This window comes from Condylura cristata, unplaced genomic scaffold (assembly GCF_000260355.1).
Source record: "Condylura cristata isolate star-nosed mole 26May11 unplaced genomic scaffold, ConCri1.0 scaffold00004, whole genome shotgun sequence".
In the NCBI taxonomy this organism is placed as follows: domain Eukaryota; kingdom Metazoa; phylum Chordata; class Mammalia; order Eulipotyphla; family Talpidae; genus Condylura; species Condylura cristata.
Genome location: NW_004567105.1, coordinates 44162206 through 44187070, shown reverse-complemented (window position 1 = coordinate 44187070; position 24865 = coordinate 44162206). Strand labels below are relative to the sequence as shown.

Sequence of the window (24865 nt, the reverse complement as noted above, 5' to 3'; positions counted from 1 at the left end):
ACTCGGTGGTTGTGTTGGTAGAAGCTAAGGTACCTGAATTTGGCATTAACAATGCTTTGAGGGACTAAGTAGTTTCTGGAAGGCATGTGAGAATTCCCAATTACTTGAATTGGAACTTGAACTTTGAAAGGTAGGATATATTTGCCTAATTTGAAAAAAGATAACCTATCCAGTTTAAAAGAATGAGTGTCCAACTCAAATTGTGTGGGGAAGTAGAGTTTGCCCCTTTCCCCAAATATGATGATGGGTTTGGAACTTCCTTATGAGGCCAGCGGAGAAGGGCCAGTATTTCTCCACATTCTTTCTTTAGAGTGAAAAGATAAATTCAGGATGGATTCCACAAAATTCTCCCTAACCTGGTGCTATGTGGAGATAGGGATTTTCTTGGAGTTCCTCAGCCTCCACCTGTCTTCAGTGATGGCAGGAAAAAAGTAATCTCATTGCTGTCGTACCATGGAAAGCTCTAGGGGCCAAAATAAAAGCAGAAAATCCTGTATATAAGTGTTAGCAAAATAATAGGGACTTGTATTTCTAATGATAGCCAGTGAAAAACTGTCATCTCTGATGATGTACCAGTAGTGTTTTCCACAGCAAAACGTAGAGTCAGAAATCTTTTCCAACAAAGTAAGTTCATTCACCTTGTTGTTTTGTTAAGTGAACCATACATTTGATATAAAACTTTATTTCAGTAATTTATGATGGTTTTAAATATTTTTACATTCTCATGGCCCTATCAGATGCCACCAATGACCACTATTCACAGAACATTTGCTCTTGACTTTTCCTGCTACTATGGGTCAGTGTTTGCCATAATCTATTACTAATCTGTTGACACTCTTAGCCATGGTTAGCTTATTTTTATTTAGCCAAGTCTCACAGTTTTTTAACACTTGCTCAGGAAATAATTAATGCAATAAAAGTGACATTAAATATATTCAGAGTTTATGAACTCTTCTTTCATCTTATCACTGGGAGAATATATGAGACACAACTGTCCTGGGAAGTACAAATGGAGATGGTGAGAAACTATACTGTGTAGTACTATTCATGAACTGCCCAAACCCTAACAACTATACCTTAGCCTCTGGGCATGCAAGCCTATAATTTAGATAAGAAGGAAGCACACATTTCCATCTGGAAGATAGTAAATGGTTTCAACCTGTTGTCTACTTTATCAAACTTACAGAGTACACAAAGGGAAATTGTGGGCAATAAGATGAAAAACAGGTAGACTAGACTTAGCAAAAGTTTAAGGGCTTGGCAAGAAGAGTCAACTTAATTTGGAAGGCAATGAGTATCCTAGACTGCTTAAGCAGGTGACTGAGAGGGCTGTGGGGGTTTAGCAACTAATCTTCAACCCTAGAGGACAGACTGGAGAGAGGAGAAACTGGGAAATGGGATAGTAGAAATAAGATTGAAGGACAGACTGTCAGTGGGAATGAAAAAAGAAACCTTAGGGACCGTGACCACGGGTTAGGTCATAGATGACTGATTTAAATTCACTCATCAGAAAATGGAGAGCAGAAGAGGAGTTGACTAGAGAAGAAGTTAAGAAGGTCTGTTTTGGAGAGACTAAGTTTGAGACTAAATTGAGTAGCCTGTGGAATAACCAAGTAGAAACTCAGGTCTTGTCAGTGAGGAGAAAAGCACACCTAGATGTCTTTGTGAAATGGCTGGCATGCAGGTAATTTTAGGTTCTGGGAAGAACCAAAGGCTGGATTGTAGAGAAGAGCAAGCTGAGGCCAGATCTTGGGGGAGGAAAATGGACTGTGGTTAATAAAAAGATGGAGAAAACAGGGGAAATGGAAGCACATATGATGTGGGCACCAGAGAAGAGAAGGTTTCAAAGGTTGTAAGTTAATTCAAGAACCCAGAAAAAGCCCACAGTATTGGTTTAGTAGGGGCTTAGTTTATTTCTGTTGGGTCAGATTAAAAGTGAAGGAGGAGGAGACAATAACCAGAGATGTTATCTGTCCATATCTTTGGAGACATGGACAGGTGGGAAAAGGAAGAGACTGCAGGAGATTGAAGCCTTCAACAGTCAGTGGGGAAAATAAGAACAGCAAGGTCTAGTGGAGTGGGGGAATTTCATTGTACCTAATGCATAGCTGAAACACCTGGCCATGGGTGTTAAGCTTGTGTAGGGAGTCTCCTTGGTCACCTAGGGGTTAAGTTTTAGCACTATCACTGAGGCCTGAGTTCTATCCTGGCCAAGGAGTTGACCTCCATATGGTAGAGCAAACCTCTCTGTCACTCCCTAGCATGGGACTCCCCACCTATTCTGTTCCCTCCCCTCTCTCTAGTGAATCCTCTTACCATTCCCCCACCCCTACACCTCTGGCCTACACCCCAGTTTTTCTATGCAAAAAACCCCAAAATTTTAAGAAAAAAAAAAAGACTGGGTAGGGAGGTCATCAAAGTCAGAATGGAAATGACAGAAACCACTTGCAAGGTTATTTTAGTTTTTGGTATATACATAGTTTTGAGTGACTAGTGAAAAGATCACAAGCAATATGCTTTGCAAGAAATTTTAGAAATGTTTGCTACCAGTTGAAATTGGGAATACATTGTACCTCTGTGGTGCCCTCAGTGTTAAGTCTCAGCACTACCATTTTGAAGCCTTTAATACCATCTGAGGTGACCTGAGTTCTATCCCCGGCCAGAGAGCTGACCGACATGTCACAGGAGACCTCTCCTGTTGTGCTGGCTGCTCCCCTCAACAGTGTATTTCAGTGGATCTACTTATTCTGTTCCCCACTCTGCCTCTGGTGAATCTTCTCACTCCCTGTCCCCTGTACCTCTGGCCTATATCCTAGTTCTCCTATACAAAAATAAATAAATAAAATCTTTAAAAAAATGAAAAATGAAATTAAAGACAATTCCTGTGAAAGTAAAACATATAGCTCATATATATTTGTCTTACTATATCTCTTATTTAGAAATTGGACATTAAACACTTGCCTGGAACACAGTTGTGTCTACTGAGCCCTAATAATAAGTAGATATAAAACTGGGACTATCTTACATACTTTTTTTTTTTTTTTATCTTGCTAAGTGGTCTGGCCTTGGTACTATACTACCGGGCAGCAATGGTCAGGAGCTGCCTGATGGCGGCTGTGTCCTTTGGCTGCTGCAGGGACTCTCCTATGTGTTCATCCTCACTGTTCCCTATTATCTACCCCAACTCACCCATTTACATGATTTCTCTGGTCCCGTTAAGCACATTAGTTTGCAACTGCTGGGCCAGAGACTCAATTCGTCAGTGAGAGTCAAAAAGCAAAAAACAATGGATATATAAGGGATGGTGATTCCAGGCAATTTCGGACCCCAATCTAAGTTACCTTTTTAAACATCCACAGGCTCTGAATGTAATTTCTATATTTCTTCTGAAGTATAAACACACATAAACAGTGTCAATACAGATCCACATTCCCTTATTCACCCTTTATTTTTAAAGTTGACTCAGTGTTGGCAAGATATAACTTGATATGGAATATTAATAGCATTATTTTTTCCCGCTTAGTGTGAGCATATATCTATTTCCTTGAGGACACAGTAATGTATATATTATAGGGTCATAACATATGGCCATGCACTAGAGTACCTTTATAAATGTCCCCAAATTTTAAATTCCACACCAAAAGTTTTGAGTGAGGGATTGAGACCATTAGATACCAACTTTCATACATAAAGTTATGAACTAAGAGATACCTTTCATACACCTATGAACGACAAAGTAACCTTGTCCATTTAAGGGGGAAAGAGTGCCCTGTTGGGAAAAAAATGGTGAGTGTCTGAAACGATTTTCAAAATGACACTTAATAAGAAAACTATGAAGTATGTGTGTTTAGGGGTATAATTCAGTATTCTCAAATGAGCAGGTAATCAGAACAAAGCTTGTGCATGCTCTTACAAGATTTTTGCCACCAGAAAGCAGAAGATATAAATAGCAAAATGTAATTCATTTCTCTTTGCTCCATCCCTAGATGAACCTCCACTTAACGTTCATACTCTGAAAAACATACGTCTTAATTTCACATCGATTTCATGAGGGAAGGTGAGAAATGCATCTACTCGCTGGAATAAGATTGGGCATTATCTGTTTCTGTTCCAGAGACTCTGGCATGGGGTTTTCCTGCCCCGGAGACAAGGTAAGCCTGCCTCCCCCCACAATGGAAGCCGAATCCAGCTGAGAGAACACCCAGGGTTTTTGTGTTGGGCTCTGCGGGTTTCAGAGATCATGTTGCCATGTGTGGTTTTCTAGACCACAACTCCCCCTCCCCACCACACCCCAATTTTTGATTGGACTCTGACTGCTATTGCCAATTGCCTGATATTCCACCTGTTTTTCTCTACTGGGAAGGTGCAAAGGAAAATCATTTTTAAAACTACCCTGGTGATGAGGGAAGAAACGAATGACTGTACAAAAATGAACTACGATGTAAAAAAAGAATATTTTTAAAATACTTTGATGTTTTCATATAAAACCAGGCTTCCCCATGACTCCTGCTTAGCCAGGGTAGTCACACTGTTTGCAGGGATGCCCAGAACTTCAGCAAACCATCCCATGGATGTTCCAGCAGCATGTGGGCCCTCACCCAAGTACATAGCATTGAGCATACCTGCTTGCTAAGCAAAGAAAAGCATTTACCTGGTTTTACGCCAAGCCGAAGAGAATACCCATTTGGTATCACAATAGCCCAAGATCTCCAAGAAACTGTGATTTTTAAAAAAGCTTTTCTCTTGAAGCCCGGGAATAGGCTGGCGAGTTTGCTGTTTTCAACTGCACCTGAGCTGAGGTGTCCCTACAAAGGAATTTGGATGAGGCTTCCACCCTGCCTCCCCCTTTTAATCACTAAGGGATTGCCCTAAACCAGGGCCTCTTTGGCAAAGGCTGCATTAAGGGAGTCCTTCTCAAAGAGACCATGGCCAAAAAAAAAAAAAAAAAAAAGCTTGCTGCACTGCTATCCCAGAATACTTTTTATTCCCCGGTGCCCATCTGTAAAAGGCAGTGCTTGCTCTGTGAAAAAACAGGAGCTAAATATACTGGCACCGACACGCGGACTCCACAGCCAGGCCTTGTGGGGTTGGCCACTTGGTGGAGGACAGTCTACACCCCTTCAGAGGTGACAAGGAAGGGCTGAGGAAGGGAGAGTGGCTAAAAAGGCTTCTCGCATGGACCTTAGTGACTGCGTGCCAGAGACAGAAGCAAGACTGGAGCCCACCTTTCCATTTTGTACTTTTGGTTTTGGGCTGATCTCTCTTACTTCTGAGTTTTAAAATCTTTGTTTCAGTTGAAACCTGAAATTCATCTGTCTCAGGAATGGGAAAAGGGTCTGCGTGCGTTGTCTTCCTGGGCACCTTCCTCCGACTGAAGTCCGATGGGAATGTGACATGCTCTTAGCACGTTTCCTAGTTCCCGTATCTCCATGGGAATAATTCCCGTGTGTTCACCTGCCAACCTGGCCATCTACTTCTAATTCATTCAGTCCTTACACCATCCAGCCACCTCTTTCCATAATCTATGCTACAGTGCCATCTCATGGCAGCTTATGACCACCATTTACGGATGCAAAAATTCTGCCGGTCTCTTTGGCATTTAAAAGAAATCTATGGGTTTTAAAATCATCTTTAATTGATCGCACAAGATAAACATGTCCAAAATGGTGGCCAACGCTTTCAAAGGCCAGACACGACAGAGAATATGGGAGCAGGCACACAAACCTTAAAGGCAACTGATTAATTTTTGTGAGGCATAGATGTTCTGTGACTCTTACTGCATAATGGGACCTTTTAAAAGCAGCATTCTTTAAGAAAGCCATGACGTAGTTAGAGAAGAATATCAGAGGGAGGTTCTGACTTAAGTGAGTGGTATGTGACCCCCAATTTTCAGTTCTGATTTCTGAGGGTGCATAGCTGCCCTGCCTCTTCTCCAAAAATGCCCACAGAACTCCCTGGGCCCAAATCAGCATGACACAAGGAAACCCAACCCCACTTTTAAGCCTGATCACTTGCAAATGTATTTCAGTCCCAGGTTTAATTTGAGGAGAAGATCCTTGGAGAAGCCTCATTCCGGAAGTCTGCTTGCCAATTTTTGGAGGCTTTAAGGCTTGTTTCCTCTCTCTTCTCCAGGTTTCTTTCCACCCACAAAGTTAACGTACATCATGAACGGGCCTGAATTTAAATCCTTAATCAGACTTGCCAGTTCTGGGGCTGCACTGCCAGTCACCCTGAGGAAGGCATAGGAAAAAGATGGTCAGAAAAAAAAAAGAGAGAGAGAGAGGTCAGGGCAACAATGCACCCTGAGAAAAAGATGGTCACCATTCCGGGTTTGTTTGGGGGTTGTGAGTAAATGAAATGACTTTCTGGGACAGAATCCTGGGTGCTCTGGTGTGGAAGCAAGAGTTTGGCTAAAGTAAAAACCCCATCCTCTTTCATGAAAAGTGGCCTAAGAATGAGCAGAACGATCTACTTCTAACTCCCACATACAGGAATTCTTTGGCTCACATCTCCTCTCCCTTCCTTCTGGATTGCCCTATGTATTTGCTCATCACCCCAACAGGGTCAAGATAAAAAGTGAGAGTTGATGGTGCAGGGCAAGGGGGCACCCTTTAGTGTTCCAGTCGCAGCTACCCCTTTCCTCTCCATAAATAGGCTGCAGAACACATAGTGACTCATGATGCAGGAAGAAAGATTATTATGCATTTAACCAGATGCAAAATAAGAACTTTGGAACACAGGCGATTAAAAAAAAAAAAGGCACTTGAATGTCAAATATTTCTCAGTTCCTTCTGCCCTGTCACAATTGAGCTGCTTTCCTTTTTAACTGCTCCATTTTCAATAACTGTAGGGATCACGATTTCAAATTAAACATTCCTAATACAACACGGTGGGTTCTGTTTGCTTGCCTTCTGCCTTCTGCATCCCTTACTCTCTCACCTGGTCCATTCTTCTGCCCCCCTCCCCCCTGCTTTCCTTATGGACTTACCTTTGTTGACCTTTCTCCCCCACTCCCGTTGGGGAGCTGCTCTTGCTTCAGTCCCTGCACTTGAAATGTTCTCCTCGTTTCAACTGTCATCCCCCAGTCAGCAGGGACATATCTGGTGCCCACATTTCCCCCAACTTTTGTTAAGTGTGTATTTGTGTATCTGTTATTATCCCCCCACCCCCGCCCCTTCTAATCAGAAGAACATGATCAGAGACTCCAACACATTCAGCTCAGTCTGAACTGCCTGTACCCATTAGGAATTCTTAAAGTGCAGATGACTCTACAAAATGACTTTACAGATGCAAAAGTGACATCATGGGTTGCCGCACCCCACCCCCCTACATTCCAACATGTATGGTTTTTCAGTGCCGTTCCAATTTAAATTTCTGTTTACCAGTCAAAAGAGATGATTTTTCTAATATCCATTCTGCAAACTCCATCTGGGATCCCCCAAACAAGCTGTGTTCTTCTGCCTCTCTCACAGGCATGAATTCTAAAAAGTCTGCACCCAGTGCTTGGACCAGGTCAGGCCTTCTTCCTCTGAACCATTAGAATCTTAATGTATGCAAACTCACAGGATAAGTGCATAGAGAAGAGCAAATGATGCCTTCCTACAAGTGATAGTTTCCCTCCAGCCTGCTAATCCTGTGCAAATTACCTTGGGGAAGCCCAAGTGATGGTCCTCCAAAAACCGGAAGTGAGGCGCCTCTACTACGATCACAATTATCCCACGATGTTCATTGCGCGGCAGGTTATTATTACCGTTCCAAGCTTTCGGCCTAGTGGCTTGTGTGAACAGAGAACCAGATGGGAGTTTTGGGGGCTAAAATGGATACACTGATTATTTATAGATTCGGACTAAAAATCATGTGAACTGCCTTCTGTGGAGTTCCATCTTCCGAGAACAAACTTGAAATAGACATAGTTGTGGAAAGTCTCAGATTCATTTAGAATAATCCTAAACATGTTATTGCAAGTAGGGAATGGTGGAGTTAAGCCTAAAAAATTTTAGAAGCCCCTTCATCAAGAGGAGCATAGTTTTAGAACTCTCTTTTAGAAGTCTCTAGAATGAGACCCAGCCATTCAACTTTGTAGACTGTTGGTTTTAGTAGAAATGGATCAAGCCAATTTTTCCTGCTGGAAAAACCTTGAAAATGTGACCAGAACACTGCATAGCTAGGTGTCACTGCTCTGGAGAAAGACATTGTTCCTAGCACAAGACACAAGACAGACGTTCAGTCCACGTTAATTAGAGGAAAAGAAGTAAAACCAGACCTTCTTTTATTACTCTAAGTATATGACTATATAATATGTGAGTTTTTCCTTAATTTCTCTATTTTTTTTTAAAGCTTGACATATATTTAAGTTATTACTTCTTTTTTGGGAGGGTGGGGTGGCAACCTTTTTTGAAGGATTCTCTTGTGTTAGGTACTGCACACGTACCTAACTTATGCTACTTTATTTCTATTTCACAATATCCTACAATCAATCGTTCTCATCTTACAGAAGAATAAATAAACAGGCTGAGAGAGGTTAGCCAGCCTGTCCTGCCTGGGTAACCCCGTCACCCAACTCTAGTGTCCAAGCCCCAGCCGCTCCCCAAAACAGCCTGTTCTGCCATGATTCAGAACTGAGAAATCTGCCCTCATTTACTCATAAATCTAAAAATCAAGATGGGGGAAATGTTTGCAGACTGGCTGAAGCCATTACATTTTTTAAAGGGATGTTTACATTTTCAGCACCAAGAAACCATGTAAAGGAATCAGGCAAAGCTTTTGCTTTTAAATTTAAAAAACATTTAACAGATAGTGTCTCCTAGAAGACACGAACAAATGTTATAGGCCTAGCTCTAAACTGCCCTCTCCAGTCTTTCTATTAATGAACAGATTTGGCCCACAAACTACCTTGAAAACTTACACATAAACTTCTATCTGCTAACATCAATATCTGAGTTATGGTGCTAATTCTAAAATAACTATTTGTACTGATTTAATTTTTATTGATCTCCATTAGAACACACATAACACCACTAAACATGTGGGAAATTAATAACCTTAATTACCATTTACTCTCTACTTGGGGAAAAAAATCCTCATTCATCAAGAAGTGGAAGTTCTGCCACTCTATCAAGCTCACTCACAATCAAAACAAACTTTTAACATTTTTCAAATTAACTAATTCTTGGGGAATGAGCGCTCTACTTCTCAGGTGGAAAGGGAATGGTGATATTCCAGGTCACAAGCCCCCCCACACACACACCCTCACCTCCAACCCCACACATAGGTGTTAGCTGGGCTATGAATGAGGATCTTGAGAAATTAAACAATTCTGGGCCCTTTGCTCCATCTGTTTTAAATAATTTCAGTTGGAAGAAATTAATTTCATAAAAATTATAATAAAGTATACATTGAGTTTGTTCATGGAGGGCTTTGCATGGAGGACATTTGTAAGTCAATCACTAAATTGAAAAAAATCCCTGGTTTTGTTTTATGTTTGTTTGTTTGTTTGTTTGTTTGTTTGTTTTTGATGCTTGGAAAACTGCAGATACAGAAACCTATCTTTCCCCTTAGTTTTGGAAGCCCTTGTTCCACAATTAATTTTCCCACTGTCATTGCACTGGAGAGTCCTGGGTTGTGTGTGCTCTGTGTAGTCTTTGCGCTTCAGCTGAACACTACCTTAGATCATCCTCAACAAGAGAGTAAAGGTTATCATTAGCATGTTGAATAATGGATGGCATCCATTGTATTTTCTTGTTTAGGAAAATAAATCATCCTGAAAACTTTTATTATGTTCTATGTAAAATGGAAGCACATCAGCACTTGTTATGTTTTCCTCTCCTGAGCTGGTTTGGCAGAGCGCCTCAGGCTGGAAAGAACAGCCAGGGGTTGCCAAGCAAGGGCTGGCTTGATTCTGTGCCCATTCCTCTAGGGGATGTAAACATCCTGCCCTGGAATACTTTACCAACCTGTAGCTAGAAAACTCCCGTGCACAGCAGTGCAGCTGGCAGAACTGGAAACCGTGAGTCACAGCACCAGCCAGGCTGGGTAATGAGGAGGTCAGAGGTTAAACTTCAGCCACCCCACCGATCCCCCACAGGAGGACAGCCAGGAATTTAGTGCAGAGACGTAAAGGAGTCCAGAGTCGAAAAAGAGCAAAGAAGACTAAGATTTCCCAAGTACCCACCGACCATACGCCAGATGCTGACTCACTCTCATGTGCATTATCTCATTTCATATTGAGCAGGGCCGCCGGTGGGTAAGACCATTATTCAACGAGAGATATGCTTGGGCCACCACACACCAGCTGTATAGCTATGATCAATTTCCTCAATCTAATTCTCACCATTCTCATTGGTCAAGCAGGGAAGCACCAGTTAACATACCAAAATCCCTTTATACATCTAATCAGGAGTGACAGCCTTGAGTCCCTAATGCGCATGCCCTCTCCCTGTCCTGGATGTCCTTACTCTGCCAGAACTACCCTCTCCATAGTGAGGACCCTGCCATCTAAGAGCTCAAGGGAGGTGCAGGCACAGCAGAAACTCTGTGGTCTGTTAGCAGCAAATACAGGTTGTGCTTCTGATGGGCATGGGCACCCATATTATACCAGAGAGTTTTGTTGGGGCGTCCTCAGGAAGAGGCGATTCCACAGAGCCCATCAGATGTTGAGTCCCACTCAATGATAATGACAACTGTGCCCATTAAATGGATGGGAAAAGTCAGTTTAAATAACACAGTGAATTCCTGTTAGGGAAACAGGATGCAAATCTCAGTGACTTGTATTCTATGTTTGTTGACATTGAGGTAGCAATGAGCGAACCCTAAGCGGCCGTGTAATGACAGCATAAGAGTAGCTCTCCAGGGAGAACCACTGTACCAGGTAGATTTCAGAGGTCTGTGTTCATCTTGAATGTCCCCCTGAGAGTCATTAAGAGGCAAAACTGTCACAGTTGTCATGAACCCAGTTATGAGAACAACGTTTCAATGATGTTCTCAGACCTATTACATGGAGGTTGCTTGTCTCGAGTCTGAATGGAAAGAACTGATCTCAGTAGCAGAATAGTTTTCTTGACCACAAGGGGATATGAAGACATTCTTAGGTGTAGGGTCTCTGAATGACTACTGAGTTGTTCCTCTGTGTTCTCTGATGCTGGGGAGGACAGAGGGAGATATGTACAAAAATAAAAAGAGTCAATACCTAACTTCACATTGCCATGAAATTACTTCTTTAAAACTTTTACCAAGGTAGAATATTACAAGGATGTGTTAAGTGCTCACAACCTAGGTCTTAGTCCTGCCATCTAAGATATAGTTCTCTGATCCTATATTCTGGGTCTCTATCAGCCCCTGGAACTAAAGTATGGAATAGTCACCTGGGGCAGGAAGGTGCAGAACAGAAGATAAATCAGTTCAGTTTAATTAAGAGAAAGGGGGAAAGATAAGAATGTTATTAGGGGAAGGTCAGAATGGAGAGTATTCTGAAAGTAATGTAGGACTTTGAGACTTAATGTATAGACAGCATTGACTTCACCTGGAAACCCCTCTGAAATCCAAATCTGAGGCCCAGCCATTTATCTACCAAATCTGTATTTTAATCAGATGCTTGTCTGATTCACATGCCTGAGCTGTTTGAAGAGCCCTGATCCACAGGGCCAGCCTCTTCTCACACTTTGTGGATAGGATAGGAGTTGCTGGGGGCGGAGCAGAGCAGAAAATGAAGTTGTAAGAGATGGGAAGGTACCCAAGTGTTTGCCTAAGAGGTTATCCTGTCTGCATTAGCTGGAGGGGGAAAAAATTCTATTCTCAGATGATGAGCAGACTGCGGCTGCAGTTGCACACAGCATGATAGCCATCTGTGAATAGAAAGAATAAGAACTCTGTGCAGGAGTGTGGAATTGCTACAGAGGCTAAGCATGGCCAGGTGTTTAAGCGGGGAAACCAGTCTTGAAGATCAAAGGCAAGCCGATTGTAAAAGAGAACATCTTGCTCCCCAAACCCAGGCCCTGTGAATGGAGGGAAGGCGACATCTGAATAGAACAGATGTTAGCAGCTGAGGGATCCTGAGAGCCTAGAATAAACTTGCCTAAATAGCTCTGTGGCATCAAAACCTCATTATCTGCCAGGCCCATCACTAAATACAAACACAGGTTCTACAAGCAGATGTGAAAGAAGTTCTTCCAGGCACCCAGCTGAGACAGTAGAATTTTCTGTCCCTGCAGTAAATGGGCAGTAATTAATTACAGGACAGACATTGAAGCCCCAAATGTAAGTTCTCGTTTGTGGATGACAAGGAAGGGAGTTTTTGGAAAGAGCTGTGTGAGCACTTCATGTTAACCAGTCTGAGGTCATGATAGGTGCCAGCTCCCACAGGGCTGAAGTGGGTGGGCAAGTTATTTTTGTACAGAAGTCACTTGCAAACCCTCATGGCCAGCCTTTGGCCCAGCACCGGACACCAGCATGTCACCAGAAATCCAGCAGGTCAAGGGGACTGGCAGTAACACAGACATTTCATCAACTTGTGCATTTCCCACAAGTCCAAGCTGGTCTCTTCTTAATTGCCCTCAAGAAGATTTTCATAAATACATTTAAATATAATAATTATTATTGTTATTTTACTTTGTTCTTCTAGATGATACCATTCCTTCAAGCAGCTCAAAGAACTATTCTGAAATTATCCAATTAATCTTTGCAAAATTCCTGTGAAGAAGGTGGGTGGTGGTTTTTCTACATTTCTGGAGGGGAGAGGAGGAGCAGAGGGTCTGGAGTTAAACAGGATAGCACAGAGATAGAAAGGGGACTCCCAAACCCCATTCTTCTAGACAGCCCTCCCCCACTGTCAAGTTCAGCATCCTCAGAAATATACAACCTCCTAAGCCAGGACCCCATGTACAAAATACTTGTGTTCAGGTCCTAGGGCTGCTCCTCGGTGAGACATACACGACTTTGAGTAAATCACTGAGTCTCGGGGCCATCCTTTCCCCACCGGGTGAATACTTCAATGAGAAGCAGCTGGGAAGGTCAGTTCGGCTGCTCAGAGCAGAGCTCCAAGGAATTTGCTCAGACCATCTCTCCTTATGGGGGAACACAGTCTCTGTGGTCCAGCGTCCGCAGTGCTATAGCTATAGTGCACACGGCATGTTTGAGTAGGTGATGGAGCAGGAGAATCCAAGATCAGGTTTGGGAAATAGATTTAGGAATTTGGGACTTAACCACAATGAACCTGTTCCTTCTTCTGTAAAACATGGATGGTGATGATTCAATGCAAATAGTGCATTAAAGGGTCTAGTATCAAGCAGATGCTCAACAAACATATGGACAATGGAGAAGAGGAGGAAACTGCTGTCAGAATCCATTGAATCCTAGCTCACCACTTTCCAGAGAGGTCACTGGGACACGCATCTCACTGGATAACAATAGTTCCTAAAAGGATTAGGTAAGTTCATGTGTGCAGTTTGTAATAGAATTGAGTCCACGCTTGATAAACACTGTTAATCATATCATGATTATTGTTTAATTTCTTGTTTCTATTTTATCTATAGAATCCTGAACAGGGGGCTCTGCCCCCAAGGAGTGATTACTCCAAAATTTGAGGTCAAGAAGGAAGTTCTTTACCATCAGGCCTATTCCCTAGTAAATTGGAAGAAGTGCCTTGCAGCTGGAAGCCACTTCCCTGGAATCAGCAGTCTGCTACTCACAGGCAAGTCTGCTAGGGCCCAGTCCACTCACCTGCACACTAATGGTGACATCCTAACACTTGAATTTGTTAGAGAGGTGATGTGAGTTAGGCAGACAAATGCACTCTGTAAACCTTTAAAGGCTACATTTCAAAGGTTATGAACTCAGAAACACACCCTTACACTTTCAAAGCACACAAAGATCTGAATATCCATTTGAACAAGGAGAAACTAAACACCTTTTACTGTATGTCCCTCTGCTTATTGTTCTTTTGAATTAAAATTTAAAAGCTCTTGTTTCCGGCAGGAGGCCAGTGAAGACACTTTCATTTCCGGTGATGTTGGCCCCTGGCTTTGGGCTTCACCTCCAGCTGCTATAAAACCAAACCAAACTAGCAATATGTCCCCCTCACCCAGTAGACTCAAAGTAACTCAGGTTTTCTCTGCTCAGTTTCCTGTGGGTACATCAAAGCCTGGAAACTGCAGATGTCTTGGTGGTGATTTCCCTTTAGCAAACACATGGGAAATACTCCAATAAGAGAGAGGCCAGATCCATGAAAAGAAACTGGGGTGCAGAAGTCAAGGGAACCTGGTTTGGCAACCCAGGCTGCCCAAGAGTCATTTCTCAGGGGGATGGCAAATCTGTGCAGCTGGGGTTAAAGCCTGTGCTCACTTCCAGCACTCCTGTGAGCAAGCATTCTTGGGTTCTAGCTTGTGAGTGGTCAAAACTGAACTTGCCTAGAAAGAGTTCTATTACACATTTACAATTGCAGTGGTCTCCCCCCCCCCCCCCATCCAAAGGCGGGAGAGCAGGTAGACAGCAGAATCACTCACTGTTTTGTTATTTGTAAATTTCTGTTTCTTCTACACCTTTGATTCTCCTCCCAAAGTGAATTTCAGTTTACATGTAGTCAAGGACATTTTTACTTCAAGAAGCCCTAAAGCTCTAATATAGAAAATAAGTCTTTACTTCCTTTGTGGTTTAAAATCTGCTTTTTGAACCAAGAAGCAGCTCATCCTTTCAAAGTAAGAAGTGAACACGAAGCGACAACATTGCCTGCCAACTTAGCATGCACTTGAGTTCACTGCGGTGAAGTAACCCTGGTGTGGTGGCAGCGTTCTCGGACTACACCCCTAAAGTTACGTTACTGAAGTTGATTTGGTAGTTTGCTCAATTCCTACATGGACAAAAATGATCGCAATGAAAACTTCAAGCATGGAATAAACTGAGTTCTGAAATTAGAGGCCAAGTAGAGTATAAAGATGTGATTTAAGCGATTGTAAAACTACAGTTATGTAAGGGAAAGGGAAGTAGAGAGGGAGGGGCCTAAGGTCCCTCTGGCTCTGGAGCTTACTAAAACTGTGACCTTGAGCAAAGAGACCTTGGTTCTCTAAGCTTCAGAACCTCAACTATAAAATAAGAGGGCCTCACTGGGTGGATTGATTCAGGTCAATGACTGCTAAGGAGACAATTCTAAACATCCTATCTCCAACTATATCACAAGCATCTTATTTCTCTTCCCTATCAGATATATTTTCTTAAAACTCATTTCAGAAATCCACCCTGTAGTATTTTTACATGAAGCATCTACATGACCTGGTAGAGTTTCTTCCCACTTGAAACACCTCACTGCATATAAATGAAACTTCCTTGGATTTCTCAGGGTTCCTGCAAAAAGCCCGAGCTTCCTCAGCTTCCAAATATATTTCATTTAAAGAAGGGGCTGTCTGCTTTCATTTCCTCCAGATACATTCCACTCCTCACCTGCCACTTGAAGTAGATCTATAGCCATTTATCTAGTGAATTGTTCTAATTGAATAGCAAATCTTCTATGTGCCTCCACAGAGGATCAAACTGTTACATAACTAGATGGACTCAATCCCTAGCTGAAGGGAAAAGGGTGCTTGTTACATGTCCACAGAAACAAAACCCCAGACTCTTGAGACTCTTGAGGCCAAGACACAGGGACCATCTGGCTCCTGGAGAGATTTTCCTGATCTACCAATACCAGGGCTTGGGGTTCATACCCATCAGGTTTCCACAGAGTCCCTTTCAAGAGTGAGAAGGGTAGCTGTCACTTTCAACTTAAAAAGCTGAGGAAAATAACTCATTTCCTCTTCCTCCAACGGTGGCATGCACAGCTACTGGCATAGGATCATCGGCCTGGTTCTCATTGTTTGGGCTCAGGGGTAAACACCAGGGTTGGGGGCAGAAGCACAAAGACATCTGACTCAGAATATCTCAGCAACATGTTCAGGATAAAATTAGTAATGGCTCCCCCCAAAACACCCCAAGCTGACTAATCTCAGACACTGACAGATTTCAGAAGCCCCTTCATCATGCCCAAAGGTGCATCTTCGTTCCATTCTAGAAAACCATGTTTGTATCAGTAGGTGCAGCTGCAAAAGCCCCATTCAGGTCTGTGTCCAGTGAAGAGAACGAACCCCAGAGGATCTAACTTACACCAGATGTGTGAATCACCAAGTCCTGGAAAAGGGGGTCCCCAGGCTTTAGTCCAGCTGTGCTCAGGAGACAACACTTTACCAGTGTGCTGACTGACAAAAGTCATTTGGAGTATATTCTGCCATCATGTGGCATCTCCACAGCATCCCCCCACTTCCAGTTCCTGGGCATGGCTGGTCCTGCATGGCCTGTGAGAACAGCAGCCAGAGTGCTAGAAGGCAACACAATGGCCCCCACCCCCAAGTGGTTAAGTTACAAGGCTGACCTGGCGAGCTGCCATACACAGAGACTGAAGGAATCTGATGGGCTGAGGGCTTCCTTTGCCTGTTGCTAAAAATTAACCTTAGAATCTCTACTTTCAAAAAGACACTTTTTTTTTTCACCGACTTTGAACTTCATACAATGAAGAAAGAATGATTGGAGCTAAGAGTTCTGTCAGAGTAAGAGACTTTTAATGACATTGGCTTTCAAACCTGTATTCTGTCACAGATCAATACATTTTGTTCTCCAACAGTTGAATTCTGAACTAATTAGTAATTCTGTCTGCAAAAGTTTACATTTTATTTTGTAAAAAATGAAACATACAAATGGATACATGAAATAACCACTGAGATTTGTTAGAACAAGAGGATGCTCTACTCAAGTCACTGACCCCTCCTCAGGGAACACTCACCTCCCCTGCCTCTGGTAACACCATGGAGAGAAACAACCATTATTGAGGATGAGATACAACAAGAAAAGTGATTCAAGCTAAAACCCACAAACCTCCCCTGAAGTTCCTTCAGGGCTAAAAATTTCTGTTTCTCGGTATGAAGATAATGTATATGTGTTGCTCAAGGTGAGTGATGATTTAATTACCTATGGTGGGGGGGTGCTCTCTAAATTATAGAAAGTCAGGGTTGGGCCTCCTTGGTGGCCCAGCGTTAGTCTTAGCACTATTACTACTACAGCCTGAGTTAGATCCCCGGCCAGAGAACTAACCCACATATGGCACAGCAGACCTCACCTGCCTTGCCCGCTGCTCCCTTCAGCTTGTGTTTCAGTAGATCTGCCTGTTCTACTCCCCACTCTGGTGAATCCTCTCACCCCTCCCCACCTCTTGCCTGTACCCTAGTTCATCTACACAATAAAATATAATTTTTTATATTTTATAAAAAATAATATAAAGTGAGCGTCTCTTGTGGGTTCTGCCTGCCCTCAAACCTCATGTCCAAGTGCAGCATTAAGAAGGCCTACAGGTGATGAAGCCACATACATGAGGCATAATGACTGTCCCTTTAAAGAAGTTCCCAAACCTGAGGAGGAGACACATGTTGCTAGTAGACATTTTCTTCAGTACCACCTGGGTAAGGAGGGTAGGTGCCTCTTCCAAGGTTCACCATATGTCTGTGGTTTCTCCTTTCTATTTATGTTCCTTCCTCCACATCTCCTCTGCCATGCTCCCCTCACACTGACCCTATGAACTCCACCTGCCTATCTCCAGACACTGGCAACCACATTTACTGTCCTTTAGGAATTAAAAGGAGGTGTGGGGCTGGGGCAGCTAGCTATCATTATTGTTTGCATTTGCTAAAATGAGCACGTATTACTTTTATCCTAAAAGAGAATTTTCATCAAAATCAAAGGTTTCTGGATTTTACTTTAGAATGGGACTTTAAAGAGGCCTACCATGCCAGAACCCTGTGGTAGCATGAAGCATTAACCCCAAGTTGTACACATGCACGGCATTTTGTACTTTGCAAAGGGACTTCATACGTACTTTCTCATTTAGTCTCCCACCAAGGAAAGGGGCCTTCACTCTTCCTATTGCAGATGAGCAACTGAGGCTCAGAGAATTCAGATCACTCCCTGTCAGTCATAGCCAGCAGGGAGAGCCTCAGGGATCTTTTCCTCAAAACAAAGACCCCTTTGGACCCACCAAACAATCTCCTGAGTGTGAAGGAGGGGCTCCTTAAGATGCATGTGGCTCTTGCTCAGCACTCAAAGAGCTTCTGTGGGAAGTACACAGTGGAGGGGGTGTGAGAGGCAAGCCACTCTCAAGACAGTGCTCACTTACACAGGAATCACTAGAATGAGCCGACGGTCAACGGAGGAAGCAATAAGAAAATTCCAGGGCCTCCTGGATGGCAAGAAAAGAGGGCTCCTCTCAATCAAGTCTCAGAATGCATGGAAGGGGGCACTTTGGCTCACCCTGAACCCCCACCAGACAAGGAGGGGGAGGGGCTGAGCGGACTGCAGTTTGGAGCCCATGGCTCAGAGAGCTGGGGGGCATGCTGAATCCAGTTTGCAAGCAGAGGGGGGTAGAACCCTGGGTCTATTTTGTTCATTGCTGAACCTAAAGCATAGCTTTAAATTATTAAAGGTCCTGGAATGCCACAAACATTCTGAAAACTGCCTGTCAGGATCAGAAAGATCCTTGGAGCAAGGATCTTCAAACCAAGTGTCAGAACTGAGAGATGGGTCCACATGACCCCATTTCACTCGCACATGTTTATCAACCGTCAGTGCCGGTGGCAGCGGTGCAGCTGTGAGGAGGTAGACCCTGTGAGCTTATCAAATGGGAGCCCACGCTATGTAGATGTGCGCGTTTTGCCTACATATTGAAGGAAAAATACCATCTGGGACCTCTTTCCAATATTGTGCTATTAGAGCACGAACCCTTCACTTTTGAAGTCTTTTTGGGCAGGGTGGAAAGCGTGCCCAGGAGAGCCAGGGGACCATATTTTGTGCTACAGCAATTCTTCTAAATATAGAATGCAGAGCAATCACAAGAAGGATGGGAGCGGTGTCCTTGGATGCTCCACAGAACAGGCGGATGACAAAGCTGCTAAGAGGGTTTTGCATCGAAATCCTGCGATCCCCGATTTAGCAGGAGACTGATTTCACTCTCACATGAGTGGGTTGCCGAGCAGAACCACAGCGGTTGCATTTGGAAGCCCATTATTTCACCTTGTCCTAGGCCTGCCTTATCAGGTACATAAATCTCCCGGGGAGGGGGGCATTTCCTTTTTAACCAGGTAGAAGTAAATATCCTGATTCAAGCTCAGGCTATCTCTAACGTTTGCCAGATATCATTGGCCAATTTCTTTTCTGTTCCTGAACCTCATCTTCACCGCAGAAACATAAAAGGGGAGCTCTATAAACATTTCAGTTCCATAATATACTACTTCCTCTAGGTTCTTCTAAACGGAAACTTTGCTCTGGAGAAAAGGTGAGCATCTACGAAAAAGTCATTTTCCCTGTCAGGGGGTCTGCCGCACTCAGTCGCAGCTGAAATGTGTTTTCCTAAGGCCTTTCTCCTTCATAAGCCAGGTTGGCTTTCAGCGCCATTCCATAGCAGATCAAGTAGGGAGGAAGATGGCTCTCAGGTATCCTTTTGTTATCCTAATCAGAGCCAGAAGGGCCATATTGACTTTGGGGCCTCAGGGAGTTGTAGTTCTTTTGCTTCCATCTCATCCAAGAAATCAAGTTTGATTAATTTGTCATCAAGGAAAATGTGTGATCCCCTCAGAGCCAAGCCTTTGAAGTGGATGGAGCAACTTGGGCTGCAAAAGCCCGGGTCAGCAGGCGAAACAGCAGTGGTGCTGAATCGAACAAGTTCCTCCCCACACAGCTGCCTGTGCTCATTTAAAACTTTTTTTTAAACCTTCTCCACATCAGAGTTCAGAGTTGGGTTGCTCCCTGTCCAGAATCTCCTTTTGTTTAATTTTTAACAGAGTTATCAGGGCTACAAAGCATGTGAGCCCAGAAACCATTTAGCCAGGCCACAAAGCTTGGGGGAGGAAGGCGCTGACCTCCTGCCAATCTTAAAAGACCACGGTGAGTGGGAGAACGCAGGGGCTGAACCCGGTGTCAGCACGTGCTTCTGGAATGAATAATCGTGAGGGGTCTCCAGCTGGGTCATGGGACAGATGCTCATTTATGATGCTCTGGTCTTGTTAACCTGCACTTAGTGGAGTTCCCAAACTGCTGAAAATGCATAAGGTAGTGGCCCCAAGATAATATTTAATCCTAGACTTAGTGTCATATTTCTTGTTCAGATGCTATATATGCTTTATAAGGAATTACAGGGCTTTTAAAAATTACAGAGTAAGCAATCTTTAGGCATTCCACAGTATAACAATCCCCATATTTAACATGTTGGTGCACAGGCCTTTTATGATTGTTACCCCTCAGGTATATACATAAATACACTGAATTACTGAGCAAAAGTCAAGGGCTCGCTTGGCTTTTAAAGATGTTTGAAAAGCACCAACAAATTATAAATAGCCTTTGTGGTTACTGAATTCAATGTCAAAACTATTATTAAAGAATTTTAAAACAATAATGAGATTAGTGAAAACACTCAACTTTTAGAAACCTAAGGATATTTTGACTTAAAAACACTCTCCTTACAACCTTCAAGCATTGATTCACTGAAACATGCCTTGGGTTTTTACTATGTGCAGGTATGTGGAACTCAAATATGCGTGCGATACACTTCCTGCCTTTCTTACCATCTGGTAGTTCAAATGTAATGAAAGTCACCAAACCACTAAACCATAAGCTCCAGGAAGGCAGCACATCTTGTTTATTTTGCATCCCCTGCTCCCTGCACATCTCAGCTATTTCCTTAAATAGTCACTGAGTCAACATCCCATGTGATCTCCACCTCGGACATAGGAATGCTAATTAACTTCCCCATCCAGGATTAAAATAATAGGCACGTCATCCAGGGTGCTCAGAGACTGGCAATCCACCTCCAATGACAAGTCCGAGCATCTACAGTACACAGAAGACAACACAGGACTGAGGGCTTTCTTCTGCTTGGAAAACACTGTCATGATCAACTGAACACTTTTCTCATGTTCCCGAAGAATGATGGCAACAACATCCATGTTTAGAAAATACTGGGAAGATTCATTCAGGTTTTAAATTTACAGCAAATGGACTTAAAGCCAGGTACTAGCTCTCAAGTGAAAAAGACATGTCTTTTCCCCAACATGGTGTGAAGAGGCAGAAAGGTCAATAAGCAATTGGGAGACTAGTGGGTTTGGCCAATGTTGCCACCAAAAAATTCAAGATGTCAGACAACTTAAGCTGAACCAAACTCTCAAAGGAAAGTGCATTTCACTAGATCAGTCCATAGATAAATGGAGTCAGTTAACTAATGGACATGCCTTGCACAGCTGCACCTGAGCAAGTGCTGAGCTGGGTTAAGTATGTCATTTGGTTCAAGGAAGCTCTGTATGTCTCCCTTTGAAGATGAGGAGACTGAGGCTCACAGAACATGAGTGACTTGCTGCAGGCACAAGCTAGCAGTATTTCTACCTAAGAAAGCAAATTCTGAACTGAGTTCTTTGCATTATGCCAGTTTGCTTTGCTTCTAATTGTTGAAAGCCTGGGTTAAATCAGGCGTCCTTGAAGGATTCAACCCAGAAAGAATCCCAGTCTCCTACCAAAACCACCAAACATTTTACCAAGACACCTAGTGTTCTGTCAGGAAGCTAAATTCCACCCTCTGTTCTTTCCAATCTCTGGTAGAGAAGCATTTGCAAACACAAATAGTTGAAGGTCACCGGTAAGAAGTAGAAGAGGGGGATTTTGCACGATCCATCTGTGCTGGGATAATCCAGAATTGGCGGTGAATATGTTGAAGGGCCTACACTACATCAGTAATTCTTTTTCACCTGCCATCCACACCAGTCAAATGTGTTATTCTTGTACATACTTTGGAGAAGAGTGTCAGGCATGTGCATCCCCAGATTGGGCACTCAATAAGTGAGATGGAAAAGCAAGCCTCAAATAAAACATTTTTAATCCCAGTTCGTTAAAACCTTGAGAAAATAAGCAAGTGAATAGCATGTCCTAACTGGTGTAAACTGCTTTCAAGTCAAATCTGCTCATGTGCAGCTAGCTCATGTAAAGATGTATACTGGACAACATGTAATTTTTTCTACCTAAGATACAGAATGAAGAAAAGATCATTGATTTTTAACTGACAGATTTGAGAATCTGGCTGCAATTTTACCACAAATTAGGTGTGTGACCTTAAACTAATTCTTTATATTGCTTGCGTCGCCCTTTCATCTGCAAACCAGTGATTTCTCAATCTTTTTAAAGATCTTTTGCTTTAGAAATAAACTCATAAGCAGCCCTCCCTGGTGCGCAGCGGGTTAAAGCACAGCACTAAGAAGCTAAAGCCACTTCAGCATGAGTTCGATCCCTCCTGCCCCGGAGGTGACCACATGGTGCGGCAGAACTCTCCTGACCCGCCCGCTGCTCCCCTCAGCAGTGTTATTTCCTTGACCTGCCTGTTCTGCTCCCCACTGTCTTGGGTGAAGCCTCTCACCACTCCGCACCTCTGGCCTGTACCCCAGTTCTGTATGCATAAATAATCTTTTAGAAAAAAAAAACCTCATAAGGAATCTCAAAATGGATATACAAGAATATACAATTTATATATGAAAATCTACAAATTCCATGCAGGCATTATTAGAAGAAGGCTGTCCAGCAACAGCCTTGTATATATTTCAGCTGTACAGCTGTGTGACCATGGGCAGATAACTTCACCTCTCTGAAACGCGGTTTCCACATACAGAAAATAGGAACAATAACAGTAAACCCCTAGGGTCTTTAAGAGAAGTAAATTAACTCGTCTACGCTTCAATGGCATGGAACTCCAAATATGTTAGCTACTCCTGGTACTTACATTGTAGCTATGACTGGACAGGCTACAACAGCAGCATGCCACACTGGACAGGGGTGGTCATCACTACGGTGTCTTTTACACTTCTATTTAAAGGATCTATCCATAACTTTTGAGAACCCAACTTTCATAAGGTGAGGGATTTCTGTGTATAAAATGATAAAAGTGATTCTTATGATAAAACCAAGAAGAAGTTCAGGGATGTTCTTACCATACTTCTGAATAATGGTTATCTGAAAGATGAAGAATTGGGAGGGGATTTGAGAAGGGGGTTTCTAGGATGACTACCAATGTCCTACAGCAAAGCTCTAGATCAACTAGGAGCTATTAGAACTGTTACCTTTATAATTAACTTTATATCTTTACATAATGTTTCATAATTAAGCTACACCTTTATTTTAGACATGCTCTGTATCTTTGTTTTACAACAAAAAGGTTTTAAAAACTGAGGTTTCATGAAACAAAATCAATGAATGCTGATAGATTTATGCTTACTGGCTTCCACATGCTAACATTTTGCCATGTAATGCAAATCATTACAGATGTGTTATTGTCTTATTACACTTTAAAAATACTTCTAGAAACATATTTTGCAACAGGAACTTTGTAACATCCAAAAGTACTTCTGTAGGCATCAACCACCTGGGTAATGTTCTTTGAACACCAGTGAATATTAACATTTTATTTATGATTTCATGATACTTAATTTTTTTAAGCTACATTCTGGCAATCAAAATCTTGTCCTTCATAATTTGATCATCTTCATGAAACACCAATTATTTTTACCTGAAATGGGGGACTTTGCCATAGTGTCTAACCTTCACTTCCATCATTCTCTAGTAAGAGTCAAAAATCCAAATATTTTCTAAGAGGTAAAACTGCCGTCTAGGCCCATGCTTTCTCTAGAATTCTCCATTTACAAAAGGCAAATGATTTAAGTTTCCTGAGTAGGAGAGGAAATTGAGGAGAAAGAGCTTGTCCACATCTTTGAGGCTGGGAGGAGTACACACATTTAGCCATACCATCTGTATAAATGGTACCAGAGTTCAAGATGCTTATGATTAGGAGGGTTTATGATTTATGCTTGCTAGTTAAATATGCTTATGATTTAAACTTATTTTCTCTGGCAAGAAATAAGCCAGTCAGCACCACAGCCTGCCAGATGATGGGAAATAGATACATATTTCAATTATATACATTTTAACTTGCCAAGTCTTGTAAATGCTACTGTTTTCTTTTCTTCCTATAACAAAAGACCTAGCTTCCTATAAGAGTCCAGAGATTTTTAATACATTCAGAGTGAAAAGAGTTAAGAGTTCTCTAACAGCAGTTACAGAACAAAAATAATCAGTGGCTTATATCTCAAAAAAAAAGTGTATCTTGGGAGGGAAGGAGAAACTTTTATTAATAAAACAACTAATTAACATGTCCAAAAAGTACATGCATAACCATGTAAGTACACATGGGATACAGGGCAGCAGGTATCAGGAAGTTTTAAAGCTTTTAGAGTATTATGCCCTGCTCCTCAAAAATGTTATTAAATTTGCTATGTTCAAAGTGACTAGTGATCACAAACATCGTTTCTGAATTGCTTGCCTCTACAACAAAAGACAGGCAAACCTACAGAAGAATGGGAGAAGTAAGAGTCTACCGGCATTTATGTTGTTTTTAGCACAATATAATAGTGAGAAAGAAAGAGCCATTTCAGTTTACTTGGCTAAACAGGGATAACTGAATTGTATGGGCAAACTGGAGGACAAAGAGAAACAGAGTAATTGACTTACGGTAAAATGAAACTATCCTTAGAAAAGGCTAAAGAAAGAATTAAAACTAGTGAAACGTGTTCATCCTAAGACCACGATGAGCCCTGTCACTAAATGTGTTCAACAGGAGAGGGTGAGAGCACAAGATACCTGCTAAGTGCTGGATGCTGTGGTGGAAGCGTCAGCTGGCCACCAAGGTTCATTATATGCTAGAGTAAGCAGGGTTATGACAATCACCACACATATACTTGGAACTTACTAAGGTGAGACAATGTGGTCAATAAAATTG

The 24865-nt window shown here is 42.5% G+C and overlaps 1 protein-coding gene across 1 annotated transcript in view; it reads right to left on the bottom strand.

Moving 5' to 3' along the window:
- Window positions 1-5324: 5324 nt before the first annotated feature.
- Window positions 5325-24865, bottom strand: part of EIF4E3 (eukaryotic translation initiation factor 4E family member 3) — an 85186-nt gene continuing 65645 nt past the window's right edge. The window contains exon 8 of the mRNA XM_012720462.1: window positions 5325-6230. Coding sequence (XP_012575916.1) covers window positions 6226-6230 — 5 coding nt within the window. The 3' untranslated portion in view covers window positions 5325-6225. The remainder of the gene's footprint in view (window positions 6231-24865) is intronic.